The sequence below is a fragment of the Cebus imitator genome, unplaced genomic scaffold (genome assembly GCF_001604975.1).
Source record: "Cebus imitator isolate Cc_AM_T3 unplaced genomic scaffold, Cebus_imitator-1.0 Scaffold174, whole genome shotgun sequence".
Lineage (NCBI taxonomy): Eukaryota > Metazoa > Chordata > Mammalia > Primates > Cebidae > Cebus > Cebus imitator.
The window spans coordinates 1,183,471-1,201,099 of NW_016107489.1; the positions used below are offsets into that span (position 1 = coordinate 1,183,471).

Below are 17,629 nucleotides of genomic sequence, written 5' to 3' on the forward strand. Positions count from 1 at the left end.
TTATGACTTTTGGCTTATATCATTTTAAGATTAATGTGGCTTTGGAGTTCAAGATTCTCTTTATGTTTTACCATTAACTGGCTTTTGATTTAGGAAACTGCTCCCTCTTTTGTACTATCTAGCTATAAAGGGAGAACTCTTGAAAAAGCTTGAGAGAAATGCACAGCTGTCAGGAAGTGCAGCTTTTACGAATTAATATCTTGCTAAAATAAACAGAAGCTGTTTCAGCTTCAGTGCTAAGACCACTGGCAAATTTCTTTGAAAAATGAGTTAATACCCTTATGCCGCTCAGCCACACTAAATGTTCCCCTAAAGTGCTGACTATAAGAATACACTGCCATTTTGTTTTTAAAATCAAAGTGCTGATTTATTGATTTTACACTGAGAGGTAGAACACAGACCAGAATACCTATATTGATGTGATCATTGAAAGATACTTTTGTCTTCTTTAATGTTTGATTTATTTCAGTCAGCATTAAATCTTGGTGCTGAGTTCAGAGGATGCAGTTGCAAAGAAGAGAGATTTTTCCTTGCCCTGCTAGCAAGTACTTACATTCTGTTTGGGGAAAAGGGTACAAAATAAGTTATAGTGCAATTCTTGTGTTAAATACAATTTTGTTAAGTGTTATAATAGAGATGCACAGGTGCTAATTGAATGTTTAATGGAAAGATGACATGAGCTATCCTGAAATGTGACCTAGTATTCAGGAAATGCTTTCTTGAGGAGGTAATGTTATTCAGATGGAATTGCAGAGGACAGGGAAGACTCCACTATTTCTGAGCAAAAGAGATCTGGGTGGCAATCTGGTTGGAAACATAGACTGGAACCTTTATTTTGGAGCTGTGTGGCATAGTAAGCTCACTTCTTTTTAGATTATATTATGTTTAGGGTGACTTTGGAGGAGTTGCCTCCTGATGCATCCTACAGAAGGGTGAGTGGGAATTAATCATGTGGAAGTATAAAGTGGGGAAAAGAGCATCCTTGATGGCCACAAGGTAGTACTGAGGGTAAGTATTCAAGGCTGAGTGGTTGGAGGGCAGAGCAAGAGTGTGAGGCACAGACAAGACTGGTAAAAAGCCACAGAGGCCAGATCACACAGAACATGGTTAAAGACCATCCAAACTACTTTAAAGATTATGTCGTCTATGAGGATACAGATTCCCAGGAAATGACATTTAATTGACAGGTATCAAGCATAAAGGATCTAATCATAATTGCATTTTAGGAATTACTCTGGGTGCTGTGTGAGAATGAATTAGAGCAAGGGTGTATATGAGAGACTAGTTAGAAAGCTGTTTCACCAGCTCTCCAGAGACATTATGCTAGCTTAGACATTAGAGTGGTCATCATGGTGATTGTATGAAATAGATAAAGATATTTACAGAGACAAGTATACAAATACTGTAGAGCATGACTTAATGTACCAAGGGGATCTGAAAAGCTTATAGAAGTGACATTAGTTTAATCTTGAAGGATGAGAACAAATTTCTCGTAGGAGTATAGTTTAGCACTTAGCTTCAATTACAAAAATACGCAAATTTTAAATGATTATTACCTTTTTACTAGTGTTCCTTTCAGAATCTTTAAGAAATGTCACATAGTATTCTGATTTCTGTAATTGTATTACTAAGTGCATTAGAAGTTAATATATAATAAACTTACATTTCCTGAATACCATTTTATAATTTAGACATATCACTAATTCATGTTAATCCCTTCCCCATCAACACTAACCAAATCCAACTATGCTAGTTACAATTCGGGACATTTTAAAAGTTTTCTACTTTCTATTAAATTGTCTGTTTCAGTTAAATCTCTGTATTAATTAAGCATGTTCTTTTCCACACTAAATTCCTGCTTGTTTTTGTCTCACAAGAATTATGGCTAAATTAGTTTAATTATTTTTGGAATAATTTTAGAATCTAAAACACTTTACATACTCCTGGCTTTCTTATTTTGAAAGAAATGTGCTTGAATCTGGAGATTGTATAGGCCAAAGATTATTAGATGTAGAAAAATGTTGATTTGTTGGCATTTATAAAATCTTTAGTTTTTGCAGTCATAGGAATAGACCGTATACACTTTTCAAAGCATTTTATGATTATTTGGCATATTACTTGTGGCCGATAAGGACATCTGTTACCCAGTCATTCTTTAGCAAACACTTAGCTCTCCTTTTAGAATTAATATTTTCATTTCCCATATGCATAGGATGCTTGAAGAAAATTTTATCTGGAAAAAAATTCTGTATTGTGTTTTAGTGCAATACAATTTGTTTATGTCTTTGCTATTTTTTATTAAACAAATCTAGCTTGGATATTAGTCTTAAACCCTTGCTTTAAAAACTAGTCATTGTTCAATGAAGTCAGCGCCAGGTCAAAGAGAGTTCAATAAGAGATATCTCATCTAGGCATTGCCCTGTGCGCCATCTGCCCATGTTAAATCACAGTGATAAGTAGGATATGTACTTGTGCATCGCTAATTCTTGTTTGGCCAGAATTTCATGTCATCTCATGGTCATTACAGTTGTCCAATTAGAGTTGGTCAAATTGCATTACCATTAATTAGTGAGTCTGTCTTATAGCACAGAAGGCTAGTTGAACATATTTATCTGTTTAAGTGGGCTGTTCTCAGAAAGCCAAATGTCATATTTGAAAAGAAAAGTCTTATTTGTGGGGAAGGAAAGATGGGAGTATGGAATTATTTTACGTGTACTAAACTGAAAGAGTGATTCCAATATAGTCCTTTAGTAAGCTTACTAAAAGTTTGCTCTAGTCCTAAAGATCTTTGAGGTAAAATAAAATTAGTTATGCAATGGATAATATTTATTTATCTGCAAATGAATGACATGCTGAGGTTATTAAAACAGAAATTCTGTGGCCCTTGTGATGGGAAGAAATTGCTCATTCTGAACAACTCATTCACAACAGATTTAAGTCCCTGTGAAGATTTGTAATATCTTGAGGAGTGTCAAGCCAGAAAATTGTTTCTGCCCTGCTGCAAGCTGCACACACCATTACAAAATTGTGATGGATGCACACTGACTTATGTTTATATAGATTGATTCTTATACTTGAGAGGCAAATGGGTGAGAACAGGAAATGTGTTCCCTGAAGATGCCAATGGGCCTTCGTGCAATGATATCTGCCTAAAAAACCAGAGGAGCATCTGTGGTTAGATAAGATGGGAGACAGTCAAACTTATCACTTCCTGACTTTCTCATTTGAGGGTGATAGCATTGGCATATCATGTCAAGTCCTACTGTGCAGCCATGCATCATGGTGACACCAAAAAGTCTAAAGTTCTCTAGGGTTTTATTTGACCCAACAGTTCTTTCTGGCATAATCTATTAATCTAGAATAAAAAGAAGGAAGAGAAAGAGAGAGAGAAGTAATTTTCTGCCTTTTCCTCACTGTCTTAAGGTATTGATTTTGACTTCTTGATATTCTTTCAGGAAAAAAAAAACTAATAATGCTTTTGTTATTTTTGTCCAACAGTTCAAGTTTCATATATTTTTGACAAATTTCCTTAACACTTGACTACCTTGACTACCTCAACACTAGAACTGAAGTTAACTTTAAAAGAGTAGTTTATGTTTCTGAAGCATTGCTGAATGAAATATTATTTTTAAAATGTGCATCAGCTCCTTCACTTCTCTACTTTTTCCTTTCATTTATACTTTCACCAACCAACCATTTATCCATCAAAAATGTATATGTATTTATTGCCTGTTAGGTGGCAGACAGTATGAAAGGTGCTTGAAGACAAATGGCCAATAGCATAGACCAGAACCTGCCCTGTAAATTTACATATCTGGGCCATTATTATTGAACAAACGTGTTTTGAATGCTTTCTGTGATAGGCACTGTGCTAATATCAGCCCCTGGTGCAGAATTTGGAAAAGGACCTTTATATGGAGATACATTGAAAAAGAAGATCCTCCTCCTTTCTTTCAAGATTTTTAAGCCTAACAGTGATTTATCCAGGGAGTCTTAGTGTTCAAATATAGAACTTGTTATGATGTCAGCCCTTGCAATAAGCACCTTGCCAGCTCAGGCAAACAGCAGGCCTATACTGCCCCAGTACCTGGTAAATCCATTGAGAAGCTGATTTGGCATCTGATAATCTGCAGATAAAATAATTATTTCACAGGATTATATAATCTTTGTTAGGTGCTGCAGTGGATGGTAACTGGCTTCATAATCAAACCAAAATTATTTCCTCAGGAATGTGTGATAAGGATAGACATTTTGGCAATGGTTATGGAAAGTTTCAAAGAGAATAAAAATTATAAATGTGTGGCAATTAGCCTTTCACTTTACTTAAAATACTGTGTATGGATTCAGCAAGCATGCTAAAATTTAAAACAAAAATCCTCTTTGGAAGGCAATTGTTTTAAGTTGGAAAAATTTAGCTCATTTTTCAGTGAAAGAATTTGAAAATTCTGTCTTTGGAAACCAAAATAATCTATGGCAGAGTTGGATGCATCTTTCACTTTAAAACACAGACTCTGTCTGTGGTGAATGTATTTGTTGTGGTAAAGTATTTGAAAGGAAACCCTCAGAATAATTTGGGGGAAGGAAAAATACTGTTTTAAAATAAGCCCAACCCATCAGTTTTAAACCTCAAAAATTGCCTTTCTTTGAATAAGAAAGAATTAATAATTGTGTATAGCATAAAGAATATATGTTTGGATTATAATGCATAATTATGATTTAAAACAAATTAAACTTCTAAATTTTAAGGGACTCTAGTATAATGCTGTGACCTCAATGATTTTTTCAAACAAATTTATATTCCTTAAAGTTGATGTTGATGATCTTATATAGTTACTTCATGACTGGGTCTGTGTCTTGGCAAATCTCTCTCTAGATAAGTGATTCCTGTAAATGTTAAAAATTCCTTTACAGGTTAACTTTCACATCATTTTTTATTGCTTATGTTATAAAGGTTAAGCCTAGATGCATCTTTTCTGGAAAGAAGAGTCCTGATAATCTCATAAGAAGTTCCCTTTCCTAAGGTTTGTATTTTGTGTGGGGATCATCAAGGAAAGGGAAAAGCCAGAATGCCAAACTGCAAAGTGTTATTCTTTACTGTAGGGCTCCATCCAAAAAGGGTTTGTAACACAGTGTACAGTCTTGTAGTCCAGCTGTGTGGAGCATTGATTGCTTCTGCCTAGAGCAGGGATACTGTCAAGTTGCTCTGTGAGTTGAGTCATCTATTGACAAAGAGCTACCAGCCCGCAGATAATGCTGTGCGGAGCTGCTCTCGCTGCTCCCACTGCTCCCACGGTGCACTGCTTATAGCAGCTATCAAAGATACTGAGGGATCCACAAGGGAAAAAAGACTTTTACAACTGCCTGGAAGAAAGGGGTGTGAGGGAGGAGACATTTCTGTGCAGAGCTGACCAAAGGAAAAAGTAGGCATCAGTGCAGTATGAATGCATACCTCACCAAGCAACACAGCTGCAGCCGGGGGTCCGATGGGATGGATGCCGGCAGGAGTGCGCCCACCCTGATCAGGGATGCCCACTGCGGTTGTGGCTGGCAGAGGAACTCTCAGGGGCTCGGGTACAGTTCTCATACCATGCCCTCCTCAGGACCAGGGGGGCCAGCTTCAACCAGGACCGGGGGGGCCAGCTTCAGCAGGACCTTGTGGGACAGTGTGCGGAAAAGCCCCCACAAGACGAGCACCAAGGGCAAAGGGACTTGTGGGGAGCATTGTACCTGCCCACATGGTTGGTTCAGCCCAGCACAGGTGAGCTTTTTTCTTGTGACTTTCCCTTGAGTATCTGAAGAAAGTGAGAGCAAGTTGTTTAAGGGTCGAATGGCTTGGAAACTTTGCTGAGTCCTCCTTGAGTATGCCTGTATGTAAAAGATTAGGGAAAGAAAAACCTGCCATTTCCACACATGTTTGTGGACTCACACCTCTGGGTGGCCTATGAAAATCTAGGGATGTTGTGCTCAGTTTATTTCACTGACTTTTCACCAAGTTTAACTTCTCTTGTCCTCAGGTTTTATTATTTTGCATCATAGTCTTTTAGCAGCACTTTTACCTGTAATCATTTTTAACTTTTGTTCTGTCCTGCCTATTTATTATTATTATTTAAAGAACAAAGAGAAAATGAGTTTTAATCAAACTTTCTGTCTCTTTAAAGGCAAAATAACATTTGTTTCTTTACTATAGAAAATAGTAATTTGAAGTACGTATTCTATTCTAATTTTACTCTTATGATATTGTATGCCTTTTCAGTTATGGAGAAGAAAAGTTGTTTATATAAATAATTAATTTTACAAAGAAAAGGAATAATTGAGAGCAAAATAGAGGATGGTTAAACTTAGAATAAAAGAATGAAGCACTTCATTTATTCATAGAGAAGCAATGTTTGTTTATATGAAAATCTATAGCTCTCTTTCTTCTATAATGCATTTCTAAAGCAGATGTGCATTTACCTTTAATTTGATTCCTAGCATATTTTAGCCCCCAGACTATTATCGTTTTATCAGAAATAAAATTGGCTCATTTTTTCTGTCTTCATTCAAAGAAGAGAAAATAACTTCCTGCAAATGCTGTAAAATATAAATAAAATTACCTGTAGTCACTGTCATAAATACAGAATAATGACTATTCTTAAATATATATTGAAAAGAAAAAAAGCTGCATTTGCAGAAAAAATTCAATCTCAATTTCAATATGATTTAGCATAATGGAGAAGTAGATATTGATCATGAATACAATGTTATAGTGAGAAGTGTAGAGGAAATTTTCATTTTAATAATAGCTTTTAAAAAGTACTTCCAAGAATGTCATAAATCACTAGTCTTAATAATATAGAGTTACATATACATAGCCTTATATATGGCTTTTGATGGATTTACATGTAATTATAAGCTTTGCCTAGAAAGAGAGCATCTCAGCCTCTCGATTTAAATCAAGAAATATCATTTTATTATTAAATTGGTTTGGCTTAAAATGGAGCTTGGCATTTAGAAATGCAGTTATTAAAGTTAACAGGAATTCCAAACTGAATAAACAGTCTTAACAATTGTGAACACTCTATATACTGTTTAACAAATACATTCATTTAAATGTCTTTAGCTTATATCTTTATTGATTACATTAAATTCTCAAGGCTCACGTAGGCTAGGAAGACAAACCTACTTAATAACATCTAGCTTATGGCTGCTGCACAGAGTAGAGAAAGCAAACTTGCTTTGTAAATTGTTGCAATTCCTTTAATCCAAGATACAATATACGTTTTTATTTCATAAATGATAGTTTCCCAAACCCAAATCTCTAAGTTATAATAAGCAAAGTCTAAAAATGTTCATACATTTTTCATCAACTGAGGGAAACTTTTTATTTCCTTAGTTTTTAACAATGCCTCCTACTTGCCGGACACTTATAGCCATTTAATGCTTTCAAGGTTTGGAATAGGCTCTGTATACTGATAATTAGAGATCCAGTAACATACAAGAAGGCAACAAATGGAGGCGGTCACCATCTCTCCCTTATTCTTCTGCATAAATATTTGTAAACATTTTCCCTCCCATTCACATATACTTTATTACTGGCTGGGACTAATAGTGATGCACAAATACTGGAACTATGAAACCATATCTTTTAGGATTTTCAATGTTTTAACAGTCTTCACTTACCAGACCCTTTGGCCTTTACCATTTCAGTTCTATAAAAGTGCTATGCCAAATTGATTGATCTCTGTCTTTACTCCATGTGTGAAAACTTTCAAATATATTATGTTAAATAATTTCAATTGTCTCTACACATATATACACACAGAATTTAATAAATGTAGGCAAATATCTTAATATATCCAACTATTTGTATATATTAACATATTTTATGTATATTTAAGTGTGTATGTGCATATATATGCACACATATCAAAATTAGAGTTCTATATTATTCCAGTTTTCTATCCTTAAGTATACCAGCTTGTTCTTCCAAAGAATGCTGCGTTCTGTCCATGTAAAGTACTTTTTATGTAAATGTTTTTTCCTTTACTTCTAGTAGGTCCTCAAAACTACTGATATATGTATATTTATAAATCTGTATCCATTTATATATGCATCCATAGCATGTATCTAATATCTAATATATCAGAGATGTATAAGTATGATACACTTGGGTATATTATCACAAAAATAAGAGCCCATGTATATCTATATGTATTCATGTGTCCACTAAAACTAATGCCGTTTTGAGAATTTAATGATACTACTTTTTACCCATTAAATTAACTGGGGATATCCTGTGAAATATTGTAAAACAAAAACTGGAGCTAATGATACTAAACATTAGAATCCTTAATAAAGCATAAAGAAGAATGGTGCATGTTTTAAAATAGTCCAGGGACTCACATGTGGTACAGAACGTGCCTAAGGGTTGTTAAGCATCTGGGAGCTTGGATCTTGCCCTCAGAGATATTTGCAGTATTATGTGGAAATCAGCAGTGTGATTTCCAGCTGCTGTAATAGAGGGCCATGGTAATGACTTGAGTTCCTCCCAAGGCTCTTTTCCAAACTCCTGTGATTTGGAGTACCATGTACTTACAGGACTGTGTCATTATGTTGTTCCTCAGCAGGTCTAAAAATCAGCTCTGTCCCTTTTCAAATAAGTTTTCATTCCATTTCAATCTGTAGAATTAATATACCCATAATAATAGGTAAAGAAATGGAAAGTTATAGTGCTCAGAAGTGAATTCCAAATGTACCTCTAGGATATTAGTGTCAGCCTTGGGAAGAAACATGTCCATTGTTGTTTATGTGGCATTTCTTCCCAATGCAGGCTAATCTAGGGAGACAGCACAGAACAGTGGAGACCAGTTTTTTGCATTTGCCTGCCTGCCTGCCTGCCTTCCTACCTTCCTTCCTTCCTTCCTTCCTTCCTTTCTTCCTTAGTTCCTTCCTTCCTTTCTTCCTTCCTTCCTTCCTTCATTTGTTTGACTATCACATACTAAGTACCTACTATTTACTCTTCTGTCATGCCTTGTGGGTATAATATTGTAGTAAACAGGCTGGGTGCAATGACTCACGCCTGTAATCCCAGCACTTGGGAGGCAGAGGCGGATGGATCACTTGAGGCCACAAGTTCAAGACCAACCTGGCCAACATAGTGAAACCCTATCTCTACTAAAAATAAAAAATTTAGCCGGGTGTGATGGTGCCTACCCATAGTCCCAGCTACTCGGGAGGCTGAGGCATGAGAATCGTTTCAACTCAGAAGGTGGAGGTTGCAGTGAGCCAAGGAGGTGCCACTGCACTCCAGCCTGAGCAACAGAGCAAGACTTGTCTCTAATAAAAAATAAAAATATTAAAATTAAATTGTAAACAAAGTAAGTATCTCCCTTACTACTATGGAGCTTACAGCCTATAATAGCCTATAATATGTAGCAAATGATATACCATGTGTACCATGATATACAAAGAATTATATTACTATAAGTCATAACTTAGAAGTGAAGCAAAATTTTAGAGAGTGCTGCAGATATCATAATGAATGCATATTGAGGATACAGAAGGACCACAAAGGAGTAAAAAAGCAAGATACTTGGAAAAAAATACTGCATTTCTTTAAGCTTTTGAGATTTTCTGCTTTATGAATTGAGGACATAAATAATACCTGCCTCAGAGCGTTGTTGTGAGGAATGATTAACAAAACGTTAGCATAGTGCTTTCATATAGTAGAGGCTCAATTAATATTTAAGGAATAAATGAATGAATAGTAAGCCCACATTAAATATTGGCTATTACTTACCTATTCCTTGATATATTTTTTTTTGATTGGCTGGGAAGAGAAGAGAAATGAATCAGTGAGGACTTCGTAGAGGTAGTAATACTTGGATGGAATTAAATTGAATTTAAAACATTGTATGTGTTTATTAAGCGGATCAAAAGAGATAAATTTTGAGCAGAAATGAAAAATACAGAAAAGCATGTAACACCCTGGTGCCTGTGCATAATCATTCTAATTGTCTATAACACTGAACTCTGGACAGCAGGTTCATTAAGAGATAAGCCTGGAGAGGCCAGGAGCGGTGGCTCACACCTGTAATCGCAGCCCTTTGGGAGGCTGAAGTGGGTGGATCATGAGGTCAGGAGATAGAGATCATCCTGACAACCAACATAGTGGAAAACACTGTCTCTACAAAAAATACAAAATTTAGCTGGGTGTGGTGGAGCATGCCTGTAGTCCCAGCTATTTGGGAGGCTGAGGCAGGAGGACCACTTGAACTCGGGAGGCAGAGGTTGCAGTGAGCCGAGATTGCACCACTGCACTCCGGCCTGGTGACAGAGCAAGACTCCATCTCAAACAAACAAACAAAAAAGAGAAGCCTGGAGTGGATGGGTGGGGCCTGGTCAGAGAGAGCTGCCGGGTAGATCTTGAGGACTTTATAAGATTTGAGTGTCTGCTCGGCCACTCTCCATGTCAGTCTTCATCATCAGTGAACACTTTGAGCCTCAGTTTGTCTGTTTGTAAGGCAGCTGGTTTTCTAAATGAACACACAAATCTCATCCAGTACTAATGTATGTGACTGCATCAACTGACATTAATTATTGGGAAGCACTTTGGAGAGGATTCATGCTTAAAAACCAGACAATATCAGATTTGAATTTACTAGCTCTTTATGACCTTATCTGCTTAACTTCTCTAAGCCTCATTTTTCTCCTCTGTAAAACTTGGGATAATAAAGTCATGTTGCAGGGAAATGTTATAAGAATTGAAAATACTGTATATAAAAACTCAGTATGGCACTTAGAACAAAATTACTCACTTAATAGTATTTATTATTAGTAATGATATCTAAAGTATGCTTTTTAACCTGAAGAACTTACTGTCCAGCAAATTCGCCATTCGTATTGTGCTCTTTGATTAGAATTTATGGTTTGCCCACTGAATTTTTTGATGTCTTCCCTATAAAGATGAAGGTTAGGCCAGGCAAGGCAACTGTCCAGAAACTTTTGGCATAGTACCACATAATGCTGCTACTGAGGTGACATAATGTCCTTCAAGGCTCTCAGCAATTTACAACTGTGCACACTAGGGAAAAAAAATCATGTAAAGTAGAATTGTGTTGATGAAGTAGCATTCCCATAAGCTTGTATTTAGAGGTAAGGAAGTACTGAGAGATTTTCTCAGCAAAATTCTGCATGAACAACTGTGTTTGAAATTTTTAGCCAAGCTCTGTAAATCTTCTCCCCTCACAGTCCCTTTGCAGTAACTCCAGAACCAGCAATTTGAAGCAACTTGAGTGCAGAGGACTTTTTAGTCCAAGAAGTAGGGTTGCCCTAGGATGAAATCTCAGGCTCAGTTTATGTTCAGCCAGAAACATCTGACAGCTTCTTTTAAGTCAGTGCATGCTTTGACTTATTCCTTCTAGAAAGACGGGCCTTTACTGAGGAAGAATAAGACTTTCTTGTCTCTGGGAAATACCAGCTCTCCCCCAGGTAAAGGAAACAGAAGAGAGCAAGCCATACCACAGAAGGAATTAAAATTCTAAGCATTCCTTGGAGAATGTGAATCCACTTGATCAATACTCCTGGCACCCATATTGCTGGATGCTGACATAAGCAGAGCTTTCTCTCCAGGGTAGGGCAAGGAGAAGCCAAGCACACAGAAGGGAAAGAAAAGAACAAAAATGACAGTATTTATTGCATACTCACCATGCTCACAATATGTGAGACACTATGGTAGGGGCTCTATATTAGTCATTTCCTTCAGTTTTCCCAATAACATCACCAGAGTGATGTTGTCATCTCCATTTTGAAGATGTGGAAATGGAACCTAAGAGTAATGCTTACGATCACACAAGAGAAGGGCAGAATGCATTTCAAATGCAGGTGTGTATGACTTCCTTATTCTCTCCACCACATCTTGCAAAAACAAGGCCTTTTTGAAGTACTGTGGGAGGTAAAATACCCTGTGGAGACCTCTATTATTCTCTAATTTAACAGAAATTTCCTTAAGACATTGGGATATTCCACATAGCTGGGAGTACTGGCATTCCGTTTGCAGAATCCTGGATTCCCCTAGCCTACTTTATTTGCTGGTGTCAGGAACCCTGAATGAGTTAGGTTCCTGAAGATCCCTTCCCTCCTTTATTATGGCTAAGGAAGGACTATGTTGATCTGAAGTAGCTGGAGTTGATTTCCATAGCACTTAACACTAGAAAAAGACACTTGCTCTGCAACTTGTAAATTACAAGTTTGGATTCAAATTTGCAACATTTGTGGCAAGAACTTGGGAACCACCTATTGTAAATTTAATATAAACACAAAAGTGCAGAGAGACGCTGCCCTTAGTACAAGAGCATCTTCTCGCATTACTGAGTGTTTGTGAATCTCATACAAACGCTTTCTCTCCCTGTGTATCCATCATGCCAAGAATCAAACCTCTGTTTGATATCATCTTCTTCGTTGTCCATCCTCCTTTTCTGATATTTGATCTGTTACAAATGTGACCTCACCTGGTTTTATTCTCCTTCATTCTCTACTTTGTTCAGTTGTTTTAATTTCCCCAAGTCATCTAGATGTTTTGTCTTTGTGTCAGAACTGTATGGAAACATAGTAGCCTCCTAGTACATTTTCCAAAGCAGAAACTATACCCTAGAAAAGTTAAGAGGATTGCTCAAGGTCATTTCAGTTTGTGGCAGAATTGGTCCGTGCCCTTGAATTCAGAACTGAGTTCTTCTTTTACTGCTCCGAGTTGCTCCCTCTCTTAGCCTTTCTATCTCATCTTCATGAAGAGTCATTACTGTCAGATAATTATGAGGCATGCAATTTATTGATAATTACGTGTTGGGCATTGTATAAAAAGTTATATAAACCTATTTTTTACTCAGAATTTAGACCAGTGATCCCCAAGGACAGAAGGAGAGAGAAGAGCCCCTAGAAATTATTATTTAATGTTTTTCTTCCAAATTTGATTTTAAGGCTTGGGGGTGCATGTATGGGTTTGTTACATGAGTAAATAGTGTGTTTCTGGGGTTTGGTGTACAAATTACTTCATTACTCCAGTAGTAATATAATACTCAATGGGTAGTTTTTCAGTCCTCACCTTCTTCCTACCATCCACCCTGAGTAAGCCTAGGTGTCTATTGTTACCTTTGTCTTCATGTGTACTCAATGTTTAGCATGTGATATTTGATTTTCTGTTGCTGTGTTAATTTGCTTAGGATAATGACATCCAGCTGCATCTATGTTGCTGCGAAGGACATGATTTCATTCTGTTTTACGGCTGCGTAGTATTCCACATTGTCCATGTATACATTTTCTTTATCCATGCTACAGTTGGTGGGCACCTAGGTTGATTCCATTTACTAACAGTCTCTGCTGTTATTAAAAGTGCTGCAAAGAACATACATGTGCATGTGTCGTTATAGTAGAATAATTTATATTGCTTTGGGTATATAACCAGTAATGGGATTGTTGGGTTGAATAGTAGTTCTTTTTTAAGTTCTTTGAGAAATCTCCAATCTGTCTTCCAAAATGGCTGAACCAATTTATACTCCCACTGAAGTGAATAAGCATTCCTTTTTTTCAACAAGCCCGCCGACATCTGTTATTTTTTGACTTTTTAATAATAGCCATTCTGACTGGTGAGAAAGCACTTTAGAAAAGCAGAGAGATACTAAAGTGTTGTTAAAAATTGGGAAGTGATACTGGGATTTAGGGAAGTGGGTCGGGGATGCTACACTCCGTAATGTGTATAGTGGTCCTGCCCCGCAAATAATTGCCCTGTGTACTGCACAATTTTTAACATCCCACTAAATGTTAATGATTAATAAAAAGTTTATTATTATCCAAGCCTAAAATTAAACTCAATTTTACAAAGTATTTTTACAAGGATTATTGAATTTTCTAGGACTATAACTCTTGCGATAATCAAGGGACCATTGTACTTTGTTCTGTTAGCAGTTTTGTCAGTTCCACATTTTGGAAGATCACATCCTTACAACAATGCTGATGTTAGTATTGACATACCTCTCCTGTGTCAATCTACGTGTATAGAGTTCATCTGCAAATATGCAAGTAAAGAGATTTGAGACTCCTATTAATAGTCTGGAACCAAATATTTTAATTTTTTGGTTTGTTAAGTTTTATTATATTTTTAATTGAAAAATAATAATTGTATATATTTATGGCATCCCATGCGATGTTTCAATACATGTATATATTGTGAAATAATTGAATCAGAGTAATTAACATGTCAGTTATCTCCAACACTTATTATTTCTTTGTAGTCATGTGAAAGAACATATGGAAACTATTCTCTTTTTTTTTTTTTTAAGACTGAGTCTCGCTCTGTTGCCAGGCTGATTCAAGTGATTCTCCTGCCTCAGCCTCCTGACTAGCTGGGACTACAGGTTTGTGCCATAACACCCAGCTAATTTTTGTATTTTCAGTAGTTACGGGGTTTCACCATGTTGGTCAGGATGGTCTTGATCTCTTGACCTCATGATCTGCCCACCTCGGCCTCGCAAAGTGCTGGGATTACGGATGTGAGTCACTGTGCCTGGCCATGAAATCTGTTCTTTTAGCTATCTTAAAATACACAAAACATTATCATTAACCTTAGTCACTAGGGGATGGAAAAGGAGTGATATTGGTCAGAAGATCTAGAATCAAATATTTTAACTTGATAGAAATATAAAGTACAGGGATCTCACCAAATTTCATTAATATAAAGTTGTTTTTAAAATATTTTATTTGATTGCCATACCATAATTTTTAAAACACTTCAAAGCATAAGAAATCTTTCACTATTACTCTGATACTGTGTCAAATCTCAAACTCAGCTAGTATCAAAACTCAACTTCCCCATAAGCCCTTAGGTTTCAGAGTTTATATCTATAATTCCTCATTTCCTATCAAAGAATAGAATTTTGGAGTTCTAGAAATTAAATAGATGTCTTTACATGAGAAGGAATTCCAAACAGGAAGAGTAGGTTGGTAGACAGACAGACGGACGGACAGACAGTCAGACAGACAGACAGGTAGGTAGGTAGGTAGGTAGGTAGGTAGATAGATAGATAGATAGATAGACAGGTAGAAAGCTGACTAGCCAGATGACTGTCTTACTAGCATGCCCTATTTTGACATTAAACTTATCAGTAAGATCCAGTTTATCTGCAAGAGTATGATACATTTTTAACTTCTACCATCTGCAATTTTCCTTGTTAAATTATCTATATTTCAACTACTAAAGTTATTTCTTCTTGTGTTTCATCAAATACAGATGGTCTGCTATTACTTTTTCTAACACTGATTTTTAACCTAGAATCCGTCTTGTACCTTTTATAGGATATGATATCTGGTCTCTTTATACCATTTAAATCCAAATTTATTCTTTATAAATATATGCAAGCATTTGACTACATCATTACATTATCTGTCATGGCAGGACTCACAGATTGCCATATTAAAAATACATTATTTTAACATAAAGTACTTTCTTTTTATTTCTTCTTTTACTTTGGTGAAGGCACTGCATTTAAAAAAAATATGTGTAAGCAGTTGTATCATCTATGAATTATATTTCAGATAAAAAGAAGGATATTACAAAACATTTATTATAAAATGGAAAAATTGAGTCTGCTAACATTGAACCACTTGTTGAGATATTCAATATTGTTTTGTGTATGTACCATTATATCTGTATATTTAGCTTGCCTTCCAACTAGTCCAGGAGTCAGCAAATTACGAATCCGGCCTGATGCTTCTTTTTTTTTATAGCTCATGAGCTAAGAATTGTTTTTATATTTTTTAATATTGAAGCAAATCAGAAGAGTAATGTTTCAGACATGAAAATCATGAGTAATTCCAATTATACTGTCTATAAATACATTTTATTGGAACACAGCCATGCTTATTTGTTTACATGTTGTCTGTAGCTGTTTTTGTGCTGCAATGGCAGAGGTGAATAGTTCTGATAGAAACTGTAAGGCCAGATAGTCAGAAAAGTATTTATTATCAGACCTCTTAAAGAAACAAGTTTGCTGACCTCTGTACTAGGTTGTCGGCTTTCCATTTCCCACGTGATGGAATGTCCCTTTCTGCCTAAAAAAGCCTATCCATTTTTTTCATACCTGGTTTAAGCACATCCTCCTTTTTAATCCATTAATTTTAGCTCTCAAAATTGCTATTTAACATGATGCTATTTAACATGCTGCAAAATTAGAGTATTACCTTACGTGTGGCTAGTTTCCTACTCAGTCTCCGTGATTGGAGAGTCTCATATCCCCAGCACGGAGCCTAACTCGCAGTAGCCTAGCTGTTCAATCTTGTGGCCTCTTTGTGACAATTCTCGTAGCATCATTATTAAATTAAGTTTTGGAACCAAGACTTACCTGCATTTATGGCTGTAGGGAAGAGGAACTTTGTGTTCAATGCCTGTATTTCTTACAGGGTAACCTGCACAATTTATAACTTTTTATCATAGTTATAGATAAGTATTGATACTTTTAAATATGTGTCTGCTCCATTAAGCTGGATTTCCTTAGAGCACAACCTGTCTTATTTACACCGCCCCCCACCCCCCCGCCACCGTTTCCCCAGTGCTTGGCATGTAACAATAAGTGAATAAAGTATTCTTGATTTCTGAATGAATATTAATACAGGGCCTTGTATATATAGGCACTCAATCAGTTTTGAGTTTATTATTGTTACTAATTATGGAGGTGTCTTAAAATCATGAGTGATACCTTCTATTCCCACAGTAGCTCAACTTAATAACCAGTATATTATTTTAAAAGTTTAGACAGATTTACTGTTCTGTTTTATTTGTTTTGTTTTTAGTTTAACACAGATGCTTATTCCATTCTGTAGTACTGTTAAAATATTGGAATCATTGTTTAGAAATTAGGTTCCATATTCAAGCGAGTCATACTATTTTAGTGATGGAAGGTAGAATATTATAGTTTGAGAGGGAATCAGATAAAAATTTTATTTTATACAGTATCATAGTTTAATTTAGGAGTCAGGTCTCTGTAAAGTTGAAATAATGTCAAGAAATACATTTTATAATTAGTTTCTGGACACTGTTGTAGACTGCATGACCTTTTTCTTCATCTTTTTTGTCGTTGAATATTAAGTGCTTGGAGTACAGTAGCTGGCACCATTGCATTAAAAATCTATGATTGAACACATTTGCATTTTATTCTGACAGGCTGTACTATTTAGTTAGCAGTCAACACTGATCGTTACAGTTACGACTGTTATAGTTGGTTATCTATGACATCAGTTGTTCAAAGCTCAGTTTATATACCAGTTCTAAAGTTGATTATGTTTGCATACTGATTTTTCATTTCTCTAACCTATATTATTCATTCTCTATAATACATGCTATCATACCTAATTACAATTTTTAAAATTATGTTTCTAATTCCAAGTTTTATTTTATTTTACTGTTTTTTGAGACAGAGTCTCACTCTGCCACCCAGACTGGAGTGCAGAGGTGCAATCTCAGCTCCATCTCCTCGGTTCAGGCAATTCTCCCGCCTCAGCCTCCTGAGTACCTGGGGCTACAGGCACGCGCCACTGTAGCCGGCTAATTTTTTTTTTTTTTGTAGAAGAAGAGAGAGGGGGTCACAACATAGGGCACAAACAG

General features: G+C 36.1%; 1 protein-coding gene across 24 annotated transcripts in view; it reads left to right on the top strand.

Moving 5' to 3' along the window:
• The window catches only part of DLG2 (discs large MAGUK scaffold protein 2), a 1,831,252-nt gene that overhangs the window by 997,819 nt on the left and 815,804 nt on the right, over window positions 1–17,629 (top strand). For 3 of the 24 annotated variants that reach the window (XM_037744421.1, XM_037744430.1, XM_017544949.2), the window contains exon 1: window positions 5,239–5,758. The exons of 17 other annotated variants lie outside the window; for them this stretch is intronic. In XM_037744421.1, the coding sequence (XP_037600349.1) occupies window positions 5,438–5,758 (321 nt within the window). In that variant the 5' untranslated portion in view covers window positions 5,239–5,437. Of the gene's footprint in view, window positions 1–5,238; window positions 5,759–17,629 lie in introns of those variants that run through there. 4 more of the 24 variants (XM_017544939.2, XM_017544940.2, XM_017544941.2 and 1 more) reach the window with 2 other exon arrangements.